At 38.0% G+C, this 24,023-nt stretch overlaps 2 protein-coding genes across 5 annotated transcripts in view; both read left to right on the top strand.

Annotated features, from left to right (window-relative positions):
• The window catches only part of TET1 (tet methylcytosine dioxygenase 1), a 136,082-nt gene extending 118,903 nt beyond the window's left edge, over positions 1–17,179 (top strand). For both annotated transcript variants that reach the window (XM_027130081.1, XM_027130080.1), the window contains 4 exons: positions 1,569–1,658; positions 3,571–3,708; positions 5,453–5,801; positions 10,871–17,179. In XM_027130081.1, the coding sequence (XP_026985882.1) occupies positions 1,569–1,658; positions 3,571–3,708; positions 5,453–5,801; positions 10,871–11,883 (1,590 nt within the window). In that variant the 3' untranslated portion in view covers positions 11,884–17,179. The remainder of the gene's footprint in view (positions 1–1,568; positions 1,659–3,570; positions 3,709–5,452; positions 5,802–10,870) is intronic.
• Positions 17,180–23,571: 6,392 nt separating this feature from the next.
• Positions 23,572–24,023, top strand: part of CCAR1 (cell division cycle and apoptosis regulator 1) — a 53,111-nt gene continuing 52,659 nt past the window's right edge. For 2 of the 3 annotated variants that reach the window (XM_027130079.1, XM_027130077.1), the window contains exon 1: positions 23,572–23,737. The gene's annotated coding sequence lies outside the window, so the exon portion shown is untranslated. The remainder of the gene's footprint in view (positions 23,738–24,023) is intronic. The other variant, XM_027130078.1, reaches the window with a different exon arrangement.

The following is a 24,023-nucleotide window of genomic DNA, read 5'->3' as shown; positions in this document are numbered from 1 at the left end:
CAGGATTTTTACAATATGAATAAAGAACGTACATTCAAAAGTGATACTAATAATCATCTATTTAAGTTTCATTTAATTAGCTTCTATTTGCCTACTTTATTTCATTTCCACATAATAAATGAGATATTCCATAAGATGACAAATTGCCCAGTCTGACTTGTGACACTGAATGATTCTTAATACTCTATTAGCAGTAAAACACAATTACCCCACCCAATATTTCAAGTGTTATAAAATATAATAAAGTCTTTTTAATAGGCATTTAAATAATAATTCCTGAGTTTTCCTCAAATTTATAATTAATGTGTGAGTATAGCTAGGAAGTGTTTTTAAAGTAGGGGTCTGACCTCCCTGACTATATTTATTAAGCTACATTGAGTAACAAATACATAATTAGACAGATGAATGGAACAGAGCAATCTAGATATAGACCCTATATATACATGAATATCCTTTTCAATGAAAGCACCAACATAAATGAGTAGGAAACCAAAAGGATTATCACTGATGCTTTGCAGTTGCCAAGACTGAGGCTTGTTAAAAAGCACTCAAGAATTAACTTCCTGTGTCTATATTGCCTTTGGTTTTTATAATAGTCTGCTTCATACCAGAGGTGACCTGGTCCACATGAAGGCTTCCTTCCTGAGTTCTAGGCATCCACCAAATCTCAAATGAGGCGGAAGCCTTCAAACCTTCTTAAGTCCTTCATTCATCCTTGATGTCAGTTCTCCATCACTTGTCTTCCTTAGATGTGACTGATCATTTATCAAGTCTCTGACTTGGTTTAGGATATAATCATCTCTGAAAAACTACCACAATGGTTTTCCAACTATTGTTGCCAAAGGCTGCTTTCTCTCCTTCGAACCTCATGCTGTCATCAGTGACATTTTTAATATTCTTGTCATGACGGTTTTCCTTTGAAAAAATCTTACATGTTTCTACTGTCATTAGAATCTAGAATCTTGAAATGGTGTTAAGGCTTCTCCACAGTTCTATCAGATCTTCCTCAATTTATAGCCATTCCTGTGTAGAAAAGAAAACACTGGTTTTAGACAGCCCATTGCCTACTTATTATGTTTGAAGCTCTTAACACAGGATCTGATAACACGGTATGTGCCTTATGTGTGTTGCTCTCCCATCTCTGTTATAGAAACTTGTTTCACTGTCAGAATTCTTCCAAGTCTCCACTTGTTAGCAGGAAAATTGTCTTGATTTACTTCAAGTGCCCTGTACTATTGAATAAATATGAAATATGGTTCTTGTTTTTAACAACATGAGCAGTTTTGCAACTTACCTCTAACACCAGTTAGAATTCTCATTAGCTGATAACATAGACTTTTAATTTCAAAAGACTAAATTCAAGCATAACAGTGACTAATAGTTTAGATTTTATGAAAACTATCCATGTCATTTTCTATGGTAGCTCTTTTATCTGGGTAAGTATGAACCATGCATCAACCACACATCAGCAATGATGTATAATTCATTTTCATACGTTATATAATAAACTCATCACTCATCTTATATGTTATTATGAAACAACTTTTATGGACTGTCTCTTCCTTTAGGAAAAAAACCTTGAAGATAATTTACAGAGTTTGGCTACAGAATTAGCTCCAATTTATAAGCAGTATGCTCCAGTTGCTTACCAAAACCAGGTATGTTTTGGTTCCTTATACAGTACTCTTAAACATGGTTGAAATTTATATCTAAACAATGTCATTGTTAATAGAAAATTTTTTCAAATCTGAACTTAATGTAGATCTTTTATCAGACAGCTTAAAAAATTGTCTAGCGTTTTTTAAAAAGTCTATTATGGGGCTTCCCTGGTGGCGCAGCAGTTGAGAGTCCACCTGCCGATGCAGGGGACACAGGTTCGTGCCCCGGTCCGGGAAGATCCCACATGCCGTGGAGCGGCTGGGCCCGTTAGCCATGGCCGCTGAACCTGCGCTTCCGGAGCCTGTGCTCCGCAACGGGAGAGGCCACAACAGTGAGAGGCCCGCGTACCGCAGGAAAAAAAAAAAAAAGTCTATTATGGCAATTGAATTAAATCTCCAGAGTGACAAAGTTATGATTGTTTCTAGGAATAAAACTTATAAAAGCAGAAATGCCTCATCAAGAAAGTAATTGGGAAGTGGTGGAGATGGGGAGATGTTGGTCAAGGGGTACAAACTCCCACCTATAAGATAAATACGACCTGAGGGGGGCTTCCCTGGTGGTGCAGTGGTTAAGAATCCGCCTGCCAATGCAGGGGACACGGGTTCGAGCCCTGGTCCGGGAAGATCCCACATGCTGCGGAGCAACTAAGCCTGTGCGCCACAACTACTGAGCCTGCGCTCTAGAGCCCATGAGCCACAACTGCTGAAGCCCACGAGCCACAACTGTGGAAGCCCGTGCACCTAGAGCCCATGCTCTGAAGCAAGAGAAGCTACTGCAATGAGAAGCCCGCGCATTGCAACGAAGAGTAGCCCCCGCTCACCGCAACTAGAGAAAGCCCGCGCACAGCAACAAAGACCCAACACAGCCAAAAATAAATAAATAAATAAATTTATTAAAAAAATATATATATGACCTGGGGATCTGGTGCCCAGCTTGGTGGCTATAATTAACAATACTATATTATATACTTAAATGTTTTAAAGACATCCTCAATGTTACTTCTACACACCAAATAATCGTAATTATGTGAACAGATTGCAATGTTCACTAACCTTATTGTGGTAATCATTTTGTAATCCATACATGTATCTAATCATCACATTGTATACCTTAATCTTACGTATGTCGTATGTCAGGAATACCTCAATAAAACTGAGTTGGGGGAACACATTATTTTAAAAAAGAAAATGAAAAGACCACCACAGATTGGGAGAAAATAATTGCAAATCATATATCAGAGAATGGAGAAAATAAGTGTGTAAAATACCTAATTTTAAACATAGGGAATTCCCTGGCAGTCCAGTGGTTAGGACTCTGTGCTTTCACTGCCGAGGGCCTTGGTTCAATCCCTGGTTAGTGAGCTAAGGTCCTGCAAGCAGAGTGGCGCAACCAAAAACAAAAACAGAAACATAACCAGAAGTCCATATTTTTTTAAATATTTAATAAAAATTAAAATATTTATTTGTATTATCATGAATAACACGTTCTCTGTTAAATTCCAACCTTTCATTTAAAAAAGTTATTAATTTACTTTCTATACTGGTTCATGAATATATATGTACATCTACTTTATATAGACATTGAAAACTAGATACATGATCAAAGCACTGTATTATTCTTTCTTCCTAATGAAATATTTCAGGCTACTGTTCTTGTTTATCTACCCCCAGTAGCTATTAATGCCCTCACCCTGCCTTCAGTGATTGCCACTTTAATCCATGTAGTCTCAAATTCTTTACCCTGAATATTACTAAACTAGACAATCACTAAAATAATATACTGTAGTGTCAGATATCTCTGAAATTATAAAGTGTAATTAACTCATAAACTTTATCAGAAAGTGAGTTTTACTCTTTATTGAAGGTGATTCTTTCTCTCTCTTAAAACCATGGGTCATACATTATTTTTCAGGTGGCGCTTGAACACGCTGCTCAAGAATGTCGGCTTGGCAAGAAAGAAGGTCGTCCTTTCTCTGGGGTCACTGCTTGCCTAGACTTCTGTGCCCACCCCCACAGGGACATTCACAACATGAATAATGGGAGCACGGTGGTATGTACCTGGATGGCTTTTGATTCTAAAGGCTCCATCACTGTACATTCAAGCTGAGGTCCTTAAGGATGCTTATTGTGAGAAATCCTATTTTATGTCTGTTCCACATAGTATATATCGATAGTGCTCCCCAAAAGTTACAGAACCAGCCTGAAATACTTTGTTGAAAGTCTTGAATTATACATTTAATTGTGGTAGGTTTGTTGGGATGTAGAACTACATGATTATTCAAAGCAACCATTCTGTGCTATCAAACTGGTAGATAGGAAGTTAAGCAAATTACTCTTTCTTGCCATCTGTACTTCAGGTTTTTTGTGAGGGAACCATGCCAAATTTACCATCCTTTTTATTAATATTGGTTCTTAGTGCTCGTATGTAGAGATATTTAGAAGAAATATTTGCACATATATGTGCATACTATGTTTATAGCCATGAAAAGAATCACATGCCCATAGCAAGAAGTCAATCAAGATAATCTTAAATTAAGGAGAAGACCACAGGAAAAATCGTGCAATAGTCCTTTTATAAGGGAAATGAGTTTGCTTCAAGTAGTTCTCTTCTTACCTAGTAAAACAGATTAATAGAGAGTGATTACCTCTATTTCTGCACTACATGATTTTGGCCTCTTAGAAGACATAGCTATGATTATTACATTCTGATTGGAAGTGTACCGTCTGATCCATCAAAAGGCAGCCTTCCTTCCTTATTTGCTCAATGAGGTCTATCAGTAACAGATTAAGGAGCCAAAACAACTTTTTCCCTATCACACCCTTTCACTGATGTTGCCTATGGTCTCTGAGACCAATGTTATTTCCAAATGCTGAAATTTTATACATCCATCCAGATGAATCTTAGCCAAAGAGTGATTCGACATCATGCTTGGCTAGTACATTTTATGTGAGTTGCTCTTCATTAGAGAATATTAGTGATCAGGTTGGATTAGGTTCAGAGTCAAACTAAGTTTTAGTTCCTCTTCTCATGTTTGTTTGTTTAATTATTTATTTATTTTTGGCTGTGTTGGGTCTTTGTTGCTGCGCGAGGGCTTTCTCTACTTGAGTCAAGCGGGGGCTACTCTTCGTTGCGGTGTGCGGGCTTCTCATTGCGGTGCCTTCTCTTGTTGTGGAGCACGGGCTCTAGGTGCACAGGCTTCAGTAGTTGTGGCACGTGGAATCAGTAGTTGTGGCACACGGGCTTAGTTGCTCCGCGGCATGTGGGACCTTCCCGGACCAGGGCTCGAACCCATGTCCCCTGCACTGGCAGGTGGATACTTAACCACTGTGCCACCAGGGAAGTCCACATTATTTAAGTATTAAGAAATAGTGTGAAAAAAAAAAAAAGAAATAGTGTGATTTATAAGCTAAAGTAATATCTTTTTATTAGTTAATATTTAATATGAAGGTAGTGAACAATTCAGTGACTGTTCCTTAACTTAGACAATGAAATAAGATGGAATGTAACAAAGAAGGTGACTTAAAATATTATAAAATGCATAAACATGTATAATATGTACTTACAAAATCAACTCAACATTATACTGGTCTGCTTACAAATAGTTGATAAGTTATTCAAATTGAAAAGCATTGAGTGGCTTGATATATAAAATATTTTTCCAAAATGAATGAATATACCAGCAGTAACCAACTGAAAACAGTTCCCTTTCACAATGGCAACAATAAGAAGGTAGGAATATCTATTATGAATGTGCAGGATCTCTAGTTCCCATTTCATGTTTTCTTCCTATCAGGTCTGCACTTTAACACGAGAAGATAACCGCTCATTTGGTGTTATTCCTCAAGATGAGCAGCTGCATGTACTTCCTCTTTATAAACTTTCAGACACAGATGAGTTTGGCTCAAGGGACGGAATGGAAGCCAGGATCAAATCAGGGGCCATCATGGTCCTCGCACCCCACCGCAGAAGAAGAACACGATTTACTCAGCCAGTTCCTCGTTCTGGGAAGAAGAGAGCAGCAATGATGACAGAGGTTCTCGCACATAAGATAAGGGCTGTGGAAAAGAAATTTATTCCTCGAATCAAGCGGAAGAATAATTCAATGACAAACAACAGTAAGGCTTCATCGCTGCCACTTTTAGGTAAGGCTTATTGAGCCTGATAATTTTCTGTGCACAACTTTCACTGGCAGTTCAGTTTGCACTTGTCTTTGCATCTTATTTTTCTTTATTGTCTTTGCCACTCTCTTAGGAGTGAGGCATTATGAAAAGAAAAACTTTAGATCAGATATCTACCAATCAAGTTAACCAATTATTTTTATATAGTTTGTTTAGAGTTTAAACTAAAACAGTGAATATATTTCCATGTACTTGCCAAAATTAAAAGCCAACAAAAAGGTGACCCATCAGTATTTCTTGGTATTTTTTTCTCTATTTATATTCTTTTTAAAAAAAAAAAGCAAAAACGAAACATGTTCTTATCGTTTGTTCCCCAGCTATTTTGAAGCAAAGCCCCTTCTCAGCATACATAAAATGACATCACTTCCTTGAAGTCCTACTTCATCAGCTTTTTTTTTCTTCTTCATCAGCTTTAGCATCAGTTTAAGTAGTCCATTCAACAAATATTACTGGGCACTACTTTGAACTGTTCGAGGTATCAGAAATGTAGCAGTGAGTAAGAGGGGACAGAGTGCTGTGAAAGAATTCCATTTGAATAGGGTTGTCAAAAAAGGATTCACTGAGAATGAGGCATTTGAGCAAAGTCCTAAAGGAAATGAGGATAGCAATGTTTTTATTTGGAGAAATAGCATTCCAGGTAGAAGTGGCAAGTGCAAAGTTCAGGAGATGGGAATTTACCTTGAATACTTGATGTAAGCAAAGAGGCCAGTATGGTTGGAGCACAGTGTGAAATGGGGAGAATTGTAGGATGTGAGATCAGAGAGGTAAGAGGGGCATCTGAGCCATTCATCTTGGGCTTTGTAGATTGCTGTCAAGACTTTGGCCTATATTTGAGTGAGAAATAGAGAAGGGCTATAATCTGACTCAAACCTAACATCCCAGTTACTGGATTGAAACTAGAGTCAAGTGGGGTAGAGAATAGAATAGTAGGGTGATCATAAACAGGCTATCCTAACAACTCAAGAAAGAGATGATGGAGCTTGGACCATAGTGACTAGTGAGGAGGACAGGAGAAATGTCTGATTCTGGATGTTTTTAAGGTAGAGTCAATGGGATTTCTTTTCTTTTTTTTTTTAAATTACTGTATTTTATTTATTTATTTTTGGCTGCGTTGGGTCTTCGTTTCTGCGCACAGGCTTTCTCTAGTTGCAGGGAGTGGGGGCTACTCTTCGTTGCGGTGAGTGTGCTTCTCATTGTGGTGGCCTCTCGTTGCGGAGCACAGGCTCTAGGCACGTGGGCTTTAGTAGTTGTGGCACGTGGGCTCAGTAGTTGTGGCTTGCAGGCTCTACAGTGCAGGCTCAGTAGTTGTGATACACGGGCTTCATTGCTCCGTAGCACGTGGGACCTTTCTGAACCAGGGATCGATGCCGTGTCCCCTGCATTGGCAGGTGGATTCTTAACCACTGTGCCACTAGGGAAGTCCTGGGGATTTCTGATAGATTTAAGTCTCGAGTGTGGACCAAAAAAAGTGTCAAGATTTACCCTGATGTTATTGGCTGGAAGAAACTGGAAGGATGGTTAAACCACCAACTATCATGAGGAAAGGAGGGAGAAGAACATATTTGGCAAGATAAAGAGGGAAATCAGAGGCCCACTTTTGGACATGGTAAAAGTTCGAGACACCTGTAGACATTCAAGTCTAGACGTTAGGTAAGCAGTTGAATAAGAGTGTAATTCAGAGAACAGGTTCAGACTGGAGATAAAATTTAAGAGGTCAACTGGATAGAGATGGTATTTGAAGCCTTGAGTGTGAATGAAATCACAGAGAAGGAGGTGAAAAGGGAATTTGATCGAGGACAAATCCTGGGAATTTTCAATTTGTAGAGGTTTCAGAGATGTGGACGAACCAGCAAGAGAGGCTTAGACTGGGAAGGTGTGGTGTGGTAGGCATGAAACCACAGAGGAGTGATCAGCCCTGTCAAATGCTGCTCCTGTGGCAAGTGAGAGGAAAACTGAGATTTTATCTTTACATTTGAAGATGACTGCTAGAGCAGAGTGCAGAACAGTGGTGAGAATGAAGGAAGTAGGTTTATAGGGAAATGGGAGAGAAATGGAAGACATGCATGTTGGCTATAAAGGGGGTCAACTGAATGGAGTGAAGGTTATAGAGTTGAGGATTTCTTCCTTAAATGGAAATTTAAAAAAAGGTACAAAGTGAGTGAATTACATAATGAATTCCACTTCCCTCATAGACTCCTAGTTTAAAAGTTTTTCAATACATAGCCATTCTATGTCATCTATACCATTACCCAGGCCACATGGGTATGAAAATATAAAGATATGACTTGTGCAGTTTTTTGTTGTTGTTGTTGTTTTTGGTAACAAATTGTAGAAGTCATATCTTACCCACTGAATCATCTTCTATGTGTCACTAAAAGAGAGGGAATCTTTATACCCACAATACCTAAGACAAGCAAACAAAAATCAAATAACGCCTTAATACCAATCAGTGTTCAAATTGCTCCACTTGTCTCCTAATTGATCTTTTGTTTTTCACATTTGGTTTGTTTAAATCAGTATCCAAACGAGGTCACACATTATATTTAGTTGATATGTCTCCTATACATTTTTTTTTAATTTAAAGCTTGCTTTTCTTCTTTTCCCTCATTTTTTCATTTTTCATTATAGCAGAAACCATTGTCCATAGAGGCAAATTCAACTTCAGTTTAAAAAAAAAAAAATTACTATGGCCAGAACAGTATCTGTGATTTATATACTCCTATTTCTTCACATCAGGAAGTACATAGTGTTTGGTGTGTCTTTTTGTGATGTTAAGACTAGATCAGGGGACTTCCTCAGAGGTCCAGTGGTTAAGACTCAGCGCTTCCACTGCAAGTGGTGCGGGTTCGATCCCTGGTAGGGGAACTAAGATCCCACATGCCGCATAAAGAAAAAAGACTAGGTCAGGTGTTGTTAACCTAATTGACTGATTATAATGTTCCCTAACAGCTTTCTACCTAACGGTTTTAGAAACACTTATGGTCATATTACATATTCTTTATTTCATTAGGAGTTTGTTATTCTTTTTCCACTTTTTAAATCTTCTTTTAAAAAGAAATTGTCCTTGTAATAACTTGTTAATTCTGAGGTATGGGTGATTAAAGAAATCAGAATAAATGCTTAGCTATTTGCCTTTATTCACCAGTGTTAACAAAACAAGTTAGTTCCCAAGCATCTTCCAGTGTGATCAATTGTTTTTCTTTTTTTTTAATTTAGTATCATTTTGAACTTATGTCTTTTTTAACATAGTTTATATTTCAATGTATATTAAGAAGGGGTTTTTTTTTCCACTATATTTGAAAATGCTTTAAAATCTTCAAATTCATATGCTTTCATTCAAATTCCTGTCTTGGATCAGTAGAAACACTTCAAGGTGGCTTCTGATTCTTTTGTTATGACCCCGATTGTCTTTGGTAACTTCCTTAGTTTCTGTTCTGACAAGATGTTCCAGGTTCCTCTTATGTAATCCTGCCCCATATCTAAAATCAGCCATTCCTCCAAGGAGCCTAAAAAATTAAAAAACACTATTAATTTAAACTGACATTCAAACTAAGAATTACAGTGTATTCTTTAACTTCTTTGATTTTTATATTTTTAAGAGAAGTTGTTTGTTTAAGATGAGACAACTGACTGTGCAGACATTTATATAACACTGAGAAAGATTCAATAGAGATAGTGAAGAGGCAAGGCAAGGGACAATTATCATTCCTTTTTGCTTGTAGTTCCACTTTACAGATATTTAATTTAGGTTTATTTTAAGATTCACATATCTGGTTCCATGCTGCTTGTAAACAGTAGTCATAACATTTTCATCTTTGTGTCATTTTCTAATAGCATCTTTACATGCTATTCTTTTATATATATATATAGAGAGAGAGAGAGAGAGAGAGATACCCTATTAGTAGCCAAATGCACAATATTTGGCCTAAAACTTCTTGTCCTTTTGTAATATTACCCATGAATGCTTTTTTACAGGTTTTTCCAATTAAATAAAAGACTCATCATATTTTAAATCTTTCCTTCCTGTGAGTTGTACTTTGTTGACAACTTAACCTCTAAAATAGTAGATGCAGCCACAGATAGTAGCACAGACTTCTTGATATACTGCTCCTTGGGTCCTGTATATAAGTTCTCTTTAGACATGAGAATTATTGTGTCTCCAGGTTATATCATCTGAGGGAAAATTGCAGATCTTCTGAATTAGATAAATGTTTACTATTATATTAATTATTTTAAAACAAGACAACTTTGCTATTTCTTGGTCCTTAAAATCTACTACTTTTGCCTTGCAAACATTTTATTAGAACATCAAAACAGGGAGAATGTCCTCAAGAAAAATGTTTTCAGTTGATATTAGGTTTGTGTGGATATGTCAGAGCAGATGGCCCACCTTTTGTCCAATGTCATAATAATGACCTACCTACTTGGTGAGAAAGAAACAGAGCTTAAATGCACTTGTTCTGAGGGGTAGGAATAGCTTATTTATGTGACTTTTCTTTGCCTAATAATTAACTTTGCCGGTTATGATGCTTTCATTACTCAGAAATCTTTATAAACTGTTACTTTCTTTAACATTTTCGAAAATGAGATCATGCAATACCTAAAATGTATCTAAACAGCTCTTTGGGTAGTGAAATATTGCTCTTGGTCACCATATTATCACTTGCACTGTATTCTGATGTATGGTTTTAATATTTACTTCATAGCCAATTGGTTCATTTCCAATATCTTACCATTTTAGACAATGGATATCCTTCTGGCTAAATTTGTGAACTTATTTATGATTATTTCCAAAGTAAATAATTTTTTAAGAAAAAAATATTGGGTGAAAAAGCGTACGTAAACTACCTACAATTTTTAACGTGTGCATATGTCAGGCTTAAAGTAAATAGAACAAAACTGGCCAAATTGCCACCATCAGTGTTCTGTTCTGTTATTCTCTGTACATCTCTTTAAAAATACTGTTTAAAGACAACAGCTACCAAAAGTAGTTTGTATTTATCTTCACATTTGGTGTCCTTTTCTCTGTTTAGGGAATAAAACAGAGACTGTGCAACCTGAAATAAAAAGTGAAACTGAACCCCACCTTATCTTCAAAGGTTCGGACAACACTAAAACCTACTCACCGACCCCATCCATTCCTCACCCAGTGAAAGAGGCACACTTAGCTCCAGGCTTCTCCTGGTCCCCTAAGACTGCTCCGGTCCCAACAGTTCCTTTTAAGAACGATGCATCAGTTTCGTACGGGTTTTCAGAAAGAGGTAGCAATCCCCACTGCACAATGCCTTCTGCAAGACACAGTGGTGCTAACGTAGCTGCTGGGGAGTGTGCTGAAATTGCACAGCCTGGTGAAATGGTTCCTCTTTCCACCTTGCCTACTCCCATGACAGATTCCCCGGCTTATTCTGAGCCTCCCACTGGTCCATCTGAGCAGCTAACTTCTGATCAGCCAAACCAGCAGCCCCCGTTCATCCCTTCTCCTCATGAACTTGCTTCTTCTCTGGCGGAAGAAGACGAGCAGCATTCTGAAGCAGATGAGCCTCCGTCAGATGACCCCCTATCAGACGACCCCCTGTCACCTGCTGAGGAGAAACTGCCCCACATTGTTGAGTATTGGTCAGACAGTGAGCACATCTTCCTGGATGCCAATGTTGGTGGGGTGGCCATAGCGCCCGCCCACGGCTCTGTTCTGATCGAGTGCGCCAGGAGAGAGCTTCACGCCACGACTCCTGTCGAGCACCCCAACCGGAATCACCCTACACGCCTCTCTCTTGTCTTCTACCAGCACAAAAACCTGAATAAGCCCCAACACGGCTTCGAACTAAACAAGATTAAGTTCGAGGCGAAAGAAGCAAAGAATAAGAAAACTAAAGCCTCCGAGCAGAAAGACAAGGCAGCTAACGAGGGTCCTGAACTGTCCCCTGAAGTTAATGAATTTAACCAGATTCCTTCCCACAAAGCGTTAACATTAACCCATGACAATGTTGTCACCGTGTCCCCTTATGCTCTCACACATGTTGCGGGGCCCTATAACCATTGGGTCTGAAGGCTTTTCTCCCCTTCTTAATGCCTTTGCGAGTGCAGTGTATTTTTTCAAGGTGCTCTTAAAAGAAAGTCATGTTGTCGTTTACTATATCTTCATCTCACCCATTTGAAGGCTGAGGTAAAAAAAAAAAAATGGGGGGTGGGTATTTCTTAACTGTGACTATATTTTGACAATTGGTAGAAGGTGCACATTTTAAGCAAAAATAAAAGTTTTATAGTTTTAAATACATAAAGAGATGTTTTGGTTAGGTGTTAACCTTGGTAGAATCACTCAGTTTGGTGCTTTAAATTGTTTACTATGAAACGAGTCATTTTTAGAGGATTTTAACAGGTTCATGTGCTATGATGTAAAATTAAGACACACAGTGTTAACTCTACACAGCTTCTGGTGCTTAACCACATCGACACAAAAATAAGCTGAATTATTATTTCATGGTGCCATTGTTCTAACATCTTCCAATCATTGCTAGAAACTCGGCATATTCCTTTGAAATGAACCAATGAAATGTTTTCTCTCTTAAAATCTCTCTCCTGTATAAAATAATTCATTATTGTTGGTGATGGTTGGAGGCTGTTCATAAATTGTAAATATATATTTTAAAAGCACTTTCTATTTTTAAAAGTAACTTGAAATAGTATAGTATAAGAATCCTATTGTCTGTTGTTTGTGCATATTTGCATACAAGAGAAATCATTTATTCTTGCTGTGTAGAGTTCCATCTTGTTACCTGCAGTATGTATTCTAATCATGTATATGGTTTGTATTTAAATGAGTCCTTTCTCATTCAAAGATTAGCTACTTATATAAAATAGTTAGGTCATGCAAAAATGGTTAATTCTCTCTAAAATTGGAATTAGGAAGCATATTACCAATATTGATTAACTTTTCTTTGGAACTAAATAAGAATGGTCTCTTCTGATTTATTGAACAACAATGGCCCTAATTTACTTTCACCCCAGCTTTCTCAATATAATCCATGAAAGGTGTTTCCAAAAGAAGATGAGACATAACAGGATTCTGAAGAGTCAAATGCTTCTAAAGTTTCAAGGTGATAAAATACAAAAATTAAGTAGCAAGAACCTTATCCACCCCAAATTGCCTTATTCATTCTGAAAGTCATTCTGGTCCAGAATAAGAATAAATGTCCTGTAGAAATATTTTGAAAATAAATTCCCTATCATCATCATCACACACACCCCCACACTGTAAACAAACAGTAGGAATGGTATTATAAGCCTGGTTTGTCCATTAAGAGCTAATCCAAAGTAGTTCATCTAAGTATATTGTTCTGGGGAAATGTTAACTCATGTTCTTCTAGGTAATGGGAAAATAGGCATTCCATTTAGTTTAGTCCCCCCCCCATTATTTTTTCCCATTACTTTATTAACTCATTTTATAGCAAAACAAAAGTAATTGCCCAAACAAAGAACAAGAAGAAATTTCAATGAAATACTTGATTCTGTTAAAATGCAGAGGTGCTATAACATTCAAAGTGTCAGATTCCTTGGGAGTATGGAAAACCTACTGGTGCTTCTCCCTTGGAAATGCCATAGGAAGCCCACAACCGCTAACACTCACAATTCTGGTGCAAAAGCAAAAGTTCCAACAAGCTCTCTAAAGGAAAACTCATTGTAACTTATATTAAAATAATATATGGTGCAAAGTATCAGTTTCAAGCTTTTGACTAATTTTGACTAAAGGAATATGAAGGGATTGTAAATAACAAAATGTCCATTGATAGACTATCATCTTGTCGAGTAGATTTCTGCTTCTTGAATATGTAAAATAGAGTAATTCATTGACTTGTTTTAGTATTTTGTGTGCCTTAGATTTGTTTTAAAACATGTATATTTTTGTGAGCCTAAGGTTACTTATACATATAAGTATATAAATAAGTGATTGTTTATTGTTTCAGCTGCTTCAATAAGATATTACTAGTATTAGACTATCAGGAATACACCCTTGTGATATTTTGTTTTAGAATTTAGGCCTTAGCTCCCACTAGAAATTATTTCCTCACCAGATTTAATGGATAAAGTTATAAGATCCTTTATCCATCCACCCATCTATCCGTTCTTCCATTCAATTTTTATTGACTGTACCCCAAATTTAAGTATTAGCTTTTGTTTTTCTTTGTCACCACCATGACATAGTAAACTTGAAGAATTAAAATCCTAAAAGATAATCTAACACATTTTTCAAAAATAGCAAATTTCCTTCAAAACAATCCATTGTGATACATCTGCAGCAATTCAAATCAGTTTGTCACCAACTTTAAATAAATTCCTTAACAATCTAAACCTGAAGCACCAATGTTGACTTAGGGGAATATTTGGATTTGTGAAGTTAGTTGCAATTTACCAAAACAAGTACATGAAAATACCCTATATCAACTAAAATATTTCCATTCTGTTATTGTAAGTAACACCATGAATGGCCTGCCTCAACTGATAACCCCTTGGTGGGACCCACATATGATTCTTTCCTTGTTGAACTCTATTTCCTAAATTTCACAGTGTACCATCCCGTTGTTTGCCCTGTGACTTTTTTTTTTTTTCAAAGCTCATGCTTATTCAGTGTCCTGCAGCATTGTGATTGTATGCTGGCTATACTGTTTTTAGAATGCTCTTTCTCATGAAGCAAGGAAATAAATTTGTTTGAAATGACATTTTCACTCAGAAAACTGGTCATCTAACATTATTTCTACACTTATGTTTTACTGTACTATCACCTTTTGTTTTACCCCTTTTATAGCACTCGTTGGGTTTTTAATCTTCTGCCTTTGTTCATGGTATGATAATTGAATTCATTGATACTTGACTCCCAAGTTAGCCCAATCTGTTCATAGTAGTTACAGAGTTACCAACTATAATGAGAGAATAATTCCTACCTGTTGTAGAATCCTACAAAGTGTCATGCTGCCCTTCAAAATCCTGCTTCTAATGGATCTCAGGCCATCGATGAAAAGTTTTTCTTGTGCTTGTCAGCCTCACCTACATCTTTCCAATTCATCCACAAAGTACCAATACATCGTGTCATAAAACCTGATTGAAATATATTATTGGAAAGTGAGGCTAGCTGAAAATGTTTAACTATAGGTAAATTTTTGCAACATGTTAGCAAAATGTTTGCATCTTAAATAACCTTCCACATCTTTATTATGCAATCTGCATGTGGATGAAACAATTTCATTTGTTAAATATAGAATTTCAACTAGATGAGATTCATAAGCAATTAGACATAACCCCACTGCATAGTTAATTGAATGCATACCCCTGTGTAAATGAGATACTGACTTAATTCATATGAAGTAACCTACTTTCTAATGTTACTACTTCAGTGGACTCCTACTGATTATCATTTATTTCACAATAGCATGTATGAAAATCACCCCAATCTATTTAAATTAGTCTTCTTAAAACAAATTATATCTTTTATCTGGAACAAACTTTTGACATTGCATGACAACTTCCACTGAATATGGGCACAGCATTTCCTTTGAATGTGCCAAGTAAATCAGTAGCTGTATGTGACCTTTAATATATAGCTACCATCTATTTCACAACTTCTTGATGCATGGAAATCTTTTTGGTCTAGATTTAGTACAACTGGGAATTTTGATCTTTTGTAGAAATTTTTGATGAGAATTGTGAAATAAGGTAATACAGAGGCCTCTCACAGCCCTGGAAGACACCTTAGAAGACATACAATTCAATCACTGGAGCCCAGACAGCAGATGTGAGTGTCAATGTGCAATTATGTTTGTAATTAAAATTTAAACAGTCAAGTGAAGGCCACTTTGTGGTTAAGAAGACTCTAGGAAAACAGACTTGATCTGCTCACCCACAGGGGATTTTAGCGCTGCAAAGTAACCTTATTTTTGGTACAAGTCAAAAATAAAATGGCTTTGAGTTTTTTTCTGAGTGGTTCAGGGAAAGAAATTAAGTGAAATTGGATCAAGATTTCCCTGCCTGCAGAGTTCTGTGGGCCTTGTATGGGAAATCTAGATGACTTTTACCTATGAAGCTGTTCTGTTGATTCATCTCACAAAATGTGGCAATAGTCCTATTTGCTATTTCAATAAACAAATATCAAGTACTGATAGAGTACAGGTTTTTATTTCCCCTCGAACAAGTGTTTGGCATATATAAGGAGTTAGAAAAGACTGAATGGTTAGAATAATTGGGGAAAGTATATTTCTATTGTACATACTCCCTAGCCATAGTTGTACAGTCTATTCACACTCTTGCCTAGTTGGCCTCACAACTAAGTCCCAGCATAGCTTATTTTGATGGGACTATCTATCAGTATTAGAATAGTTTTGTTGTGCACAGCTCCTAAACTTGCCCATAAATGTATGGAACTTGTATAACTTCAATGTCAATGGTTGTGGCACACTTATCCAAGTGATAGAATCAGTGCTCTGATTTCTGAAGAAGTCTGGATTTATCTAAATCAAATTATGCTCCATGTTGAGCTTTCTTCTAACAGGTTTAGAAAATGATGCCAGGAGCAGTCCCTCAGAACTATCTGAGAGATTGCCTCCTGGGCTTGAATTCCTCGGAAAGTCCTCTGAATAAAACACAATCCTCAACTTAAAAAAAGATGCCATCCACGGCTCTGGAATACAGTTTGGAAAGAATCAGTATGTCCTTTATCAGAAGTGGAATTTGTGTATTTCCTTAAAATGTTTTGAGAACATAGGAATCTTTGCTTTTCTCTAGTGTATAAAATAAGAGTGTAAGTTCCTCTGTTAATTTTGGAGATGGTGGAGCTCGCTTTTACGCGGGACATCACTTTTTTTGTCCACAATGAACTCTACAAACTTTAATTCTCTGCGTTCCAGGACCTGAATGACTTTGTTTCAATGCCAATTTCTTCTGGGCACCCAATCGAATACCATTGTTCGCTTCAAAGGGCATGTGTTTTGTTCCTTCAAGTAATCCAAATGTATTTCTAATTTTGCCACTCCTCATTTTCCCTTCTTCTGTAAGGGCACAAAAATGTGTTTCTCTTTGGCTAGTATGCAATGTTTAATATTTCTAGCTTTAAAAGTCTAACATTAATCTTTTCTTTGTTGGTTGTACTCCTTTCCCATCCCTACTGTGATGTCCGTGACCCTGCCTGGGTCATAAATTTTCTTCTGGTTCGTTCAGCCATAGTTGTCCCTTAAATTAAAGCAAAACTTAGTCTAAGGTAGAAATGTTATACATTAGTCGATTTAACCCATTTATGTGTGAGTGCAACTTTGGAAACCCTGGGTTAACAGTATACACCTAGTTTTCCTAAAAAAAAAATTTCCTAGCAGCTGTTATGAAAGGCATTCTCTCTTGTCTCATTCATCAGGAAAAAAATCTCGCAACTGTCAGAAACATTTTCATTTTTGGAGAAACTATATTGGAAAGTAAATTGGTTTCTTCTCCATTTGGCTAGGCATAAACTTACCATCTTTGACTAGAAACTCTGCTTGTTATTATTTTTCTTTACTCATTTTACTGAAGCTACAATGTCACTAAGTGTACTTTCATTCTTTTTACAGTTTTTAATCCTCTTTAATTTTCTTTAAAGCAAAACTCTATTGCTTCCACCCTCTCTGTTCTGTCACCATCCCCCATGTCCCCTACACAAACACACAGGGTTCATTTTAAGGATAGCAGTGATCTAGCTCAGGTTGTCTTTTCCTGTCTTTTAAAATTGCTTCACCAATCCTTTTTGGAATAATACCAAAAAGAATTAAAAGCTTTTATTCAGCCCTTTCACTTAGAGGCAAATTAAGTTTTTAGGAACCCCAGGTTAGCATCAAGTGTTCCCCTTACCTATCCCAGCAATGTTTGACCCTCAACTTTATTAGTGTTTGAGTGTTTTACAAAAAGTTGTGTAAGAAGTTATATATTCTAGCACTCTGTTTGGCTCTGCTATTTCTGTGTAACGCATCATACTAATTATCAATTGTCTGACTGGTGACTTTGAATTATCGGGTGTGACCTATAGCAGTGGTCCCCAACCTTTTTGTCACCAGAGGCTGGCTTCATGGAAGATAATTTTTCCACGGGGGGTGGGGTGGGAGGGGATGGCTCAGGCGGTAATGCGAGCGACGGGTGTGATGGGGGAGCCGCAGATGAAGCTTCGATCGCTTGCCCGCTACTCACCTCCTGCTGTGCGGCCCTGGGGTTGGGGACCCCTGATGTATAGAATAGAAAGTTGTTTTTTTTGTTTTGGGGGGTGTTTTTTTTTTTTTGCGTGTTTTCCTCCTTACCTCCCAGCTCAATTTTGTGGATGGTTTCTATTTTCTAATGTAAATTTACCCCTTTGGAATTTGGTTGTTGGCAATAATAGGAACTGTTTTTTGATCTGGGCGAGACAGTTTAAAAAATGGACAGAAAGGAATCCGAACAGTTCTTAGAAATCAGTCATCAGAAGCTCTTTTGAGTGCACTAGGGGGAAGTTAAGGGGCAGAAAAGAGGGAGAATTTTGTTGCTTTAAGCAGCCCGCAGGTTCACCTACCAGCTCAAAAGCAAGTTGTAATGTTTCTACCCCCCACTCCATACCAGTTTCTTCTGAAAAATAGCAGCTCAAAATGAGGAACCCTTTTGAAAGCAAATATGGAAGTAAGAAGAATTATAATCCTTGTACTTTATAATGTTTTAGGTTATCAAACTGCTTTCCTATGTGCTGCTTTTTTCTCCCCAACACTGATGGTTGGACAGAGAACAATGTTCCCATCTTACAGGTGAGGAAGCTTGCAGATTGGCAAGAATAGCAAATGGCTTGATTCAAATCACACAGCAAGTCAACCCATGTGAAACTAAAACAGGTAATATCTGCAGGCTGCTGAACACATTTCTGTGCCATAAACTATGACTTAGTGTTATTGAGTGGAAATTTTGTCAGACCGAAACTAAGAATAATACAAAATCTACTTATTGTAGAGAAAATATGCTTCTGAGGTATTTTGTCTTCACTATTTATTTTAGCCAGCTATTTTCTTATTCATACGTTGGAAGGTCTACCCAAATTCCTAGGACTTCTGCATTAGGGCTTAGATTAATGACGTTTTATTTTTTCCCCTGTAAAAAATTTTTTTTTCTTTGTTGTTTAAAGAATGTCCCTGTACTACTGAAACAAAGGGAAACCTCCTAAATAATATTTTTAAAGACCGAGGTCAGCAATTCATAATGGAAGTTTACTGTTTTTGTAAATTGAAATGCAATTTTCTTGAAGGGAATGTGCTGGGTAAACTGATTATTTTAGTTCCCAGGCACTCATGGTAAAAATGTAAACTTTTTGGCATCTCTAAGAGATAGCTCTGCCTTCCACTTATTTGAAACTGTTTTGTTTTTTGTTCCACTTTTCCAGCCACATCAAATCTCTGGGTCAAAGATTAAACATACCTTGGCCCAGAGAGTTAAGAAAAATAATGAGATGTATTAGTAAAGTTTTTAGTAAGCTCTTTATAAATATAAAGAGGTAGGAAAGTTGGCCTATTTCATCAGTAGATTATGCGTTACTAACAAAAAACATAGGCCAGACTGCCCTAAATAGTCAAATAACATTTTTGGTGATTCAGTTCAGTAACTGCCTAGCCTCACTAACGCCTCTTTGTGACATTATAAAATAAATAGCTGATGACATAGGACTTTACAAAAAGAGCTCTTAAAAAACACAAAGATATATGGACTTAAAAAAAAAAAAACTTTTATGAGATAACATTGTGATAGGTGCTTTGAGAGAAATATTTTTCCAGAATGGTTTTGTGGTAAAAATAAAGGGCAGCTTTTGCATTGTTACGTATGGGTGGATGGTCCTCTTTGGGTTACTAAGATATCACGAAGTGTTCCCTAAAGAGAAGGTCGAAAAACTACTCAGCAGAAAGAAAAGCATTGATTTCTGGTTTCTTCATTTTCTCTTATGATACGTGGTGACCTACCAAATAGATTCACATGCATATCAATATCCCGTTTTGAAGGAGAAGACATTATATTCATCATTAGTGGGAGTAAAATATTCAGATTCTTCACCATGGTGAAGTAGAGTACTACTAAATTCCCAATAGAGAATTATCAATTTCACAAAATAATATTCCTGTCTCTAGCTGACTTTTTCTCTCTTTGGGGTGTATTTACTATTTATTTTGTACCTTTGGTTTTTCCCTTTGGAGGATTTTACCTATTGCCGTCCTACTGTATTAAATATCCCATACATTGAAATAGGTTAGTAAGGAAAAGATTTTCAAACCCCACATATATCCGTTTTTGGTTCTCAACATAAGGCAGAAACAGTTTAAAGAGAAAGCACTTCAACATGTAGAAGGGAAAGAGATAATCTTAATTATGATGATTTCTATTCAGGATCAATATGTAGTGCTCTGCATACAAGGGAACACTTACTAGCAGTACTTGAAGACTTGTGAGTTGGAATTGCATGTTACTTGAAAGACCTAATTAAGCTAAATTTTGGTGCACAGCAGTTGTACATGATTTCATGTTTATGTAGCAAAATGCTTTGAAATGTACTAGTTTTGAAACATACATGTAAGATAGTTGTGAAAAGTGTCTATTATATTTTCCTGTGTGTCTCATTTATTTAGAGCATAAAGTTTTTTTTGATTGTTCTAACTGAATAAGGCTAAATGAATACTGTAATTGAAATTATATTTTAAATTTTGTCATGAGTTTTTAAAAAAACTATTGCAAATTGTATCATTCCTGATTACACAGAAATTTGTGGGTCGTTTTAAATAAATTTTATACTTCTATTTTGCACCTGGTGGTCTAATTTTTCTTTCCTCTTCAAAATCATAATTTTAAAATTTAATATCCAATAAAATTCACACATTTTTAACTACAAAGGACTATAAGATTTAATATTTGGAGATGACTAAATGTATGGATTGGGTTCAACACAAAATCAAGATGGCTACACTTATGGAATCCTTATTATGAGGCAGAAGCCTTGCATTTTATGTAAACTATTTATCCCCACAGTGATGCTATTAAGTAAGGGCTCTTATCAGCCCCACTTTACAGATCAATTCAGGAGCTTAAAGTGGTTAAGCTCACACTCCTAGTTTTTAGCAAAGCTGTTAATCAACTTGGCTCTAGATTGACTCATGCCCTCCCTTGGATGTATCATTATTTTAATAAAACTTAATCCTGAACACAGTATGCTAACAGTATTTTAAAGTTGACATCCTAAAGTATTTATTGAAACCTGAAATGAAACAATATACTGACAATAGGTGTCTAGTGATATTCCAGCAAATATCACAGAAAAATAAGTTACTTTAAATTCATCTAGTTTGAAACCTACTTCTCTGTAGCATCCTGGTAGTCCTCTTCTTCCTTCTACTGATGGGAACAACTCCATTCCCCTCCACCTCCCCTTCCCCACCTCCTCCCCAGGTTCAGCTGGGCAGCTAGAGACTACATTTTCCACATTCTTCCTGACTGGTTAAAAGGGTAACATGTGAGATGCTGAACATACAAACAGACCTGGCAACACCCTAGGGGATGAAAGAATAAACAGCTCAACTAATATCCTTTATCTATATCTTATTTCCCCCACCAGGGACTAGGGACCAGGGATTGAACCCAGGCAGTGAAAGCACTAAGTCCTAACCACTGGACTGCCGGGAAATTCCTGCCTTTATCTTTTAGATGCTCTTTAGACAACAGCTTGAGTAATATTTTATATTTTATTTTTAAAAAAATATTTATTGGGGCTTCCCTGGTGGCACAGTGGTTAAGAATCTGCCTGCCAGTGCAAGGGACACAGGTTCGAGCCTTGGCCTGGGAAGATCCCACATGCCGCAGAGCAACTAAGCCTGTGCACCACAACTATTGAGCCTGCGCTCTAGAGCCCGTAGGCCACAACTACTGAGCCAGTGTGCCACAACTACTGAAGCCTGTGCATCTGGAGCCCGAGCTCCAAAACAGGAGAACCCACGACAATGAGAAGCCTGCTCACCGCAATGAAGAGTAGCCTCTGCTCACTGCAACTAAAGAAAGCCCACACACAGCAGCAAAGACGCAACACAGCCAAAAATAAAAAGTAAATAAATAAATAAATAAATAAAATATATTTATTGAGACTTCCCTGGTGGTGCAGTGGTTAAGACTCCGCACTCCCAATGCCGGGGGCCCAGATTCCGCCCCTGGTCAGGGAACTAGATCCCACATGCATGCTGCAACTAAGGAGCCTGCGTGCCACAATTAAGGAGCCCACCTGCTGCAACTAAGACTCAGACGCAACCAAATAAATATTTTAAAATTTTATTTATTTGTCTGCTCAGGGTCTTAGTTGCGACATGCATGATCTGTGTTGCCATGTGTGGGATCTTTAGTTTCAGTATGTGAACTCTTAGTTGCAGCATATGGGATCTAGTTCCCTGACCAGGGACCAAACCTGGGCCAAGTCCCATGAGTGATGTTTTAAAACAGTAATCTTTTAAAAACTGACCTTGGGGGGAATTCCCTGGCGGTCCAGTGGTTACAACTCTACGCTTCCACTGGCAGGGCCAGTTCGATCCCTCATCTGGGAACTAAGATTCCACAGACTGTGGTGTGGCCAGGAAAAAAAAAGAGATGTGAGAAATTGAACTCTGAAATACGTAATACATGTTGAAAGAAATTTTAAAAGACCTAAATAAATGGAAAGATACTCCATATTTATAGAATGGATACTTTATGTTGTTAACCCTGGGAATGTAAACTGGTGTAGTCACTGTGAAAACAGGTTCGCAGTTCCTCAAAAAGTTCAGTATAGAATTTACCAAGTAACCCAGAATTCCACTCCTAGGTATAAACCTAAGAGAATTGAAAACAGGAGTTCAAACAAATACTTGTATGTGAATGTTCATAGCAGCATTATTCATAATAGCCCCAAAGTGGAGACAACCCAAAAGATCAACTGACAAATGGATAAACAAAATGTGGTATTATCCATTAAAGGTAATTATTTTAGCTATAAAATCGAATGAAGTACTGATGCCTGCTACAACATGAATCTTGGACACAATATAGTAAATTACAAAAGCTAGCCACGAAAGGCCGTATGTTGTATGATTCTATTAATATGAAATGTCTAGGACAGGTAAATCCATACAGAGAAAGCCGATTAGTGGCTGCCTGGGGCTGGAGGGAGCAGGGATTAAGCAGTGACTGTTTAATGGGTAGGGGTTTGTCTCAAGGGAGGAGGCGATGGTGGTTGCTTTTCGTATTTAGATACTAAAAGCCCTTGAATTGTACAACATAAAATACTTAGAGCAGTGAATCATACGTTAAAAGAATTTCATCTCATCTCAATTATTTAAAAAAGTTAGCAGATGCCACTGGATATATCCATTCTCCCAAATACTTGTACAAAAAAAAAAAAAAGCGAAAAAACACAAAATGGCGGAAGCCTTATCGGATCACGTGACCGCCGATTCCTTTCCTTCCCACACTCAGGGAAGCCTTTTCCTTTGAGCTTGCGCAGAGACATAGGCTCATTATTATGCGAGGCCAAGGTAACCCTTCTTAGGCGCGCTCTAGTTCTAGCTGCGTAGTATGAGGGGTGAGCGCCTTGAAGTCTCGCTGGTAAGCGCGCACGTAGAACGCAGGCTCGTAAGCGCCGTTCCTCGGAGAGACAGGGAGGAGGGGAGAGGCGCGGAGGAAAAGGGGGAAGTTGGCGCATGCGCGTAAGGCTGACGGGTTTGAAATGGCTTCGGTGTTAGCGGGGACCGGGTTCAGGTGAAGGTCTGGTCCTCGCGGTTGGAGCGGCCGGCGGCTGAGCCGGGGTTCTTAACGTCCAGTCGGACCCGCGGAAGGGCTGGGAGCGACCGATTTGGTAGCACGGCGTCCGTAGGCCGGCGACGGTGGGCCTCTCGTGGGACTGGGACGGGAGGGACACGGTCCCTTTTGTGCGGGTCGGAGCAGGCCCCGCGCGGCCGGCCCCTCCCCCACCGCCTCGCTTTTTTCCGGCGGCCCCTCGGGTGTCCCCGGCGACCATCAGCCTCATCCTCGGCCTGGCGGCCTCGAAGGAACTGCTGACCGCCGTCCCTAGCTCTCGAGCCGCTGAGGCTTTAGCCTCCTGGGCTGCGGTCCGGGACGTCGGGGCCGCTCACGGCGGCACGGCTTTTGGGGGATGGAGGCCTTCTCCGT

This window comes from Aethalodelphis obliquidens, unplaced genomic scaffold, assembly GCF_003676395.1.
Source record: "Aethalodelphis obliquidens isolate GAN/ISIS:26980383/991018 unplaced genomic scaffold, ASM367639v1 scaffold37, whole genome shotgun sequence".
Taxonomy (NCBI): domain Eukaryota; kingdom Metazoa; phylum Chordata; class Mammalia; order Artiodactyla; family Delphinidae; genus Aethalodelphis; species Aethalodelphis obliquidens.
This window is presented reverse-complemented; position numbering and strand designations above follow the sequence as displayed.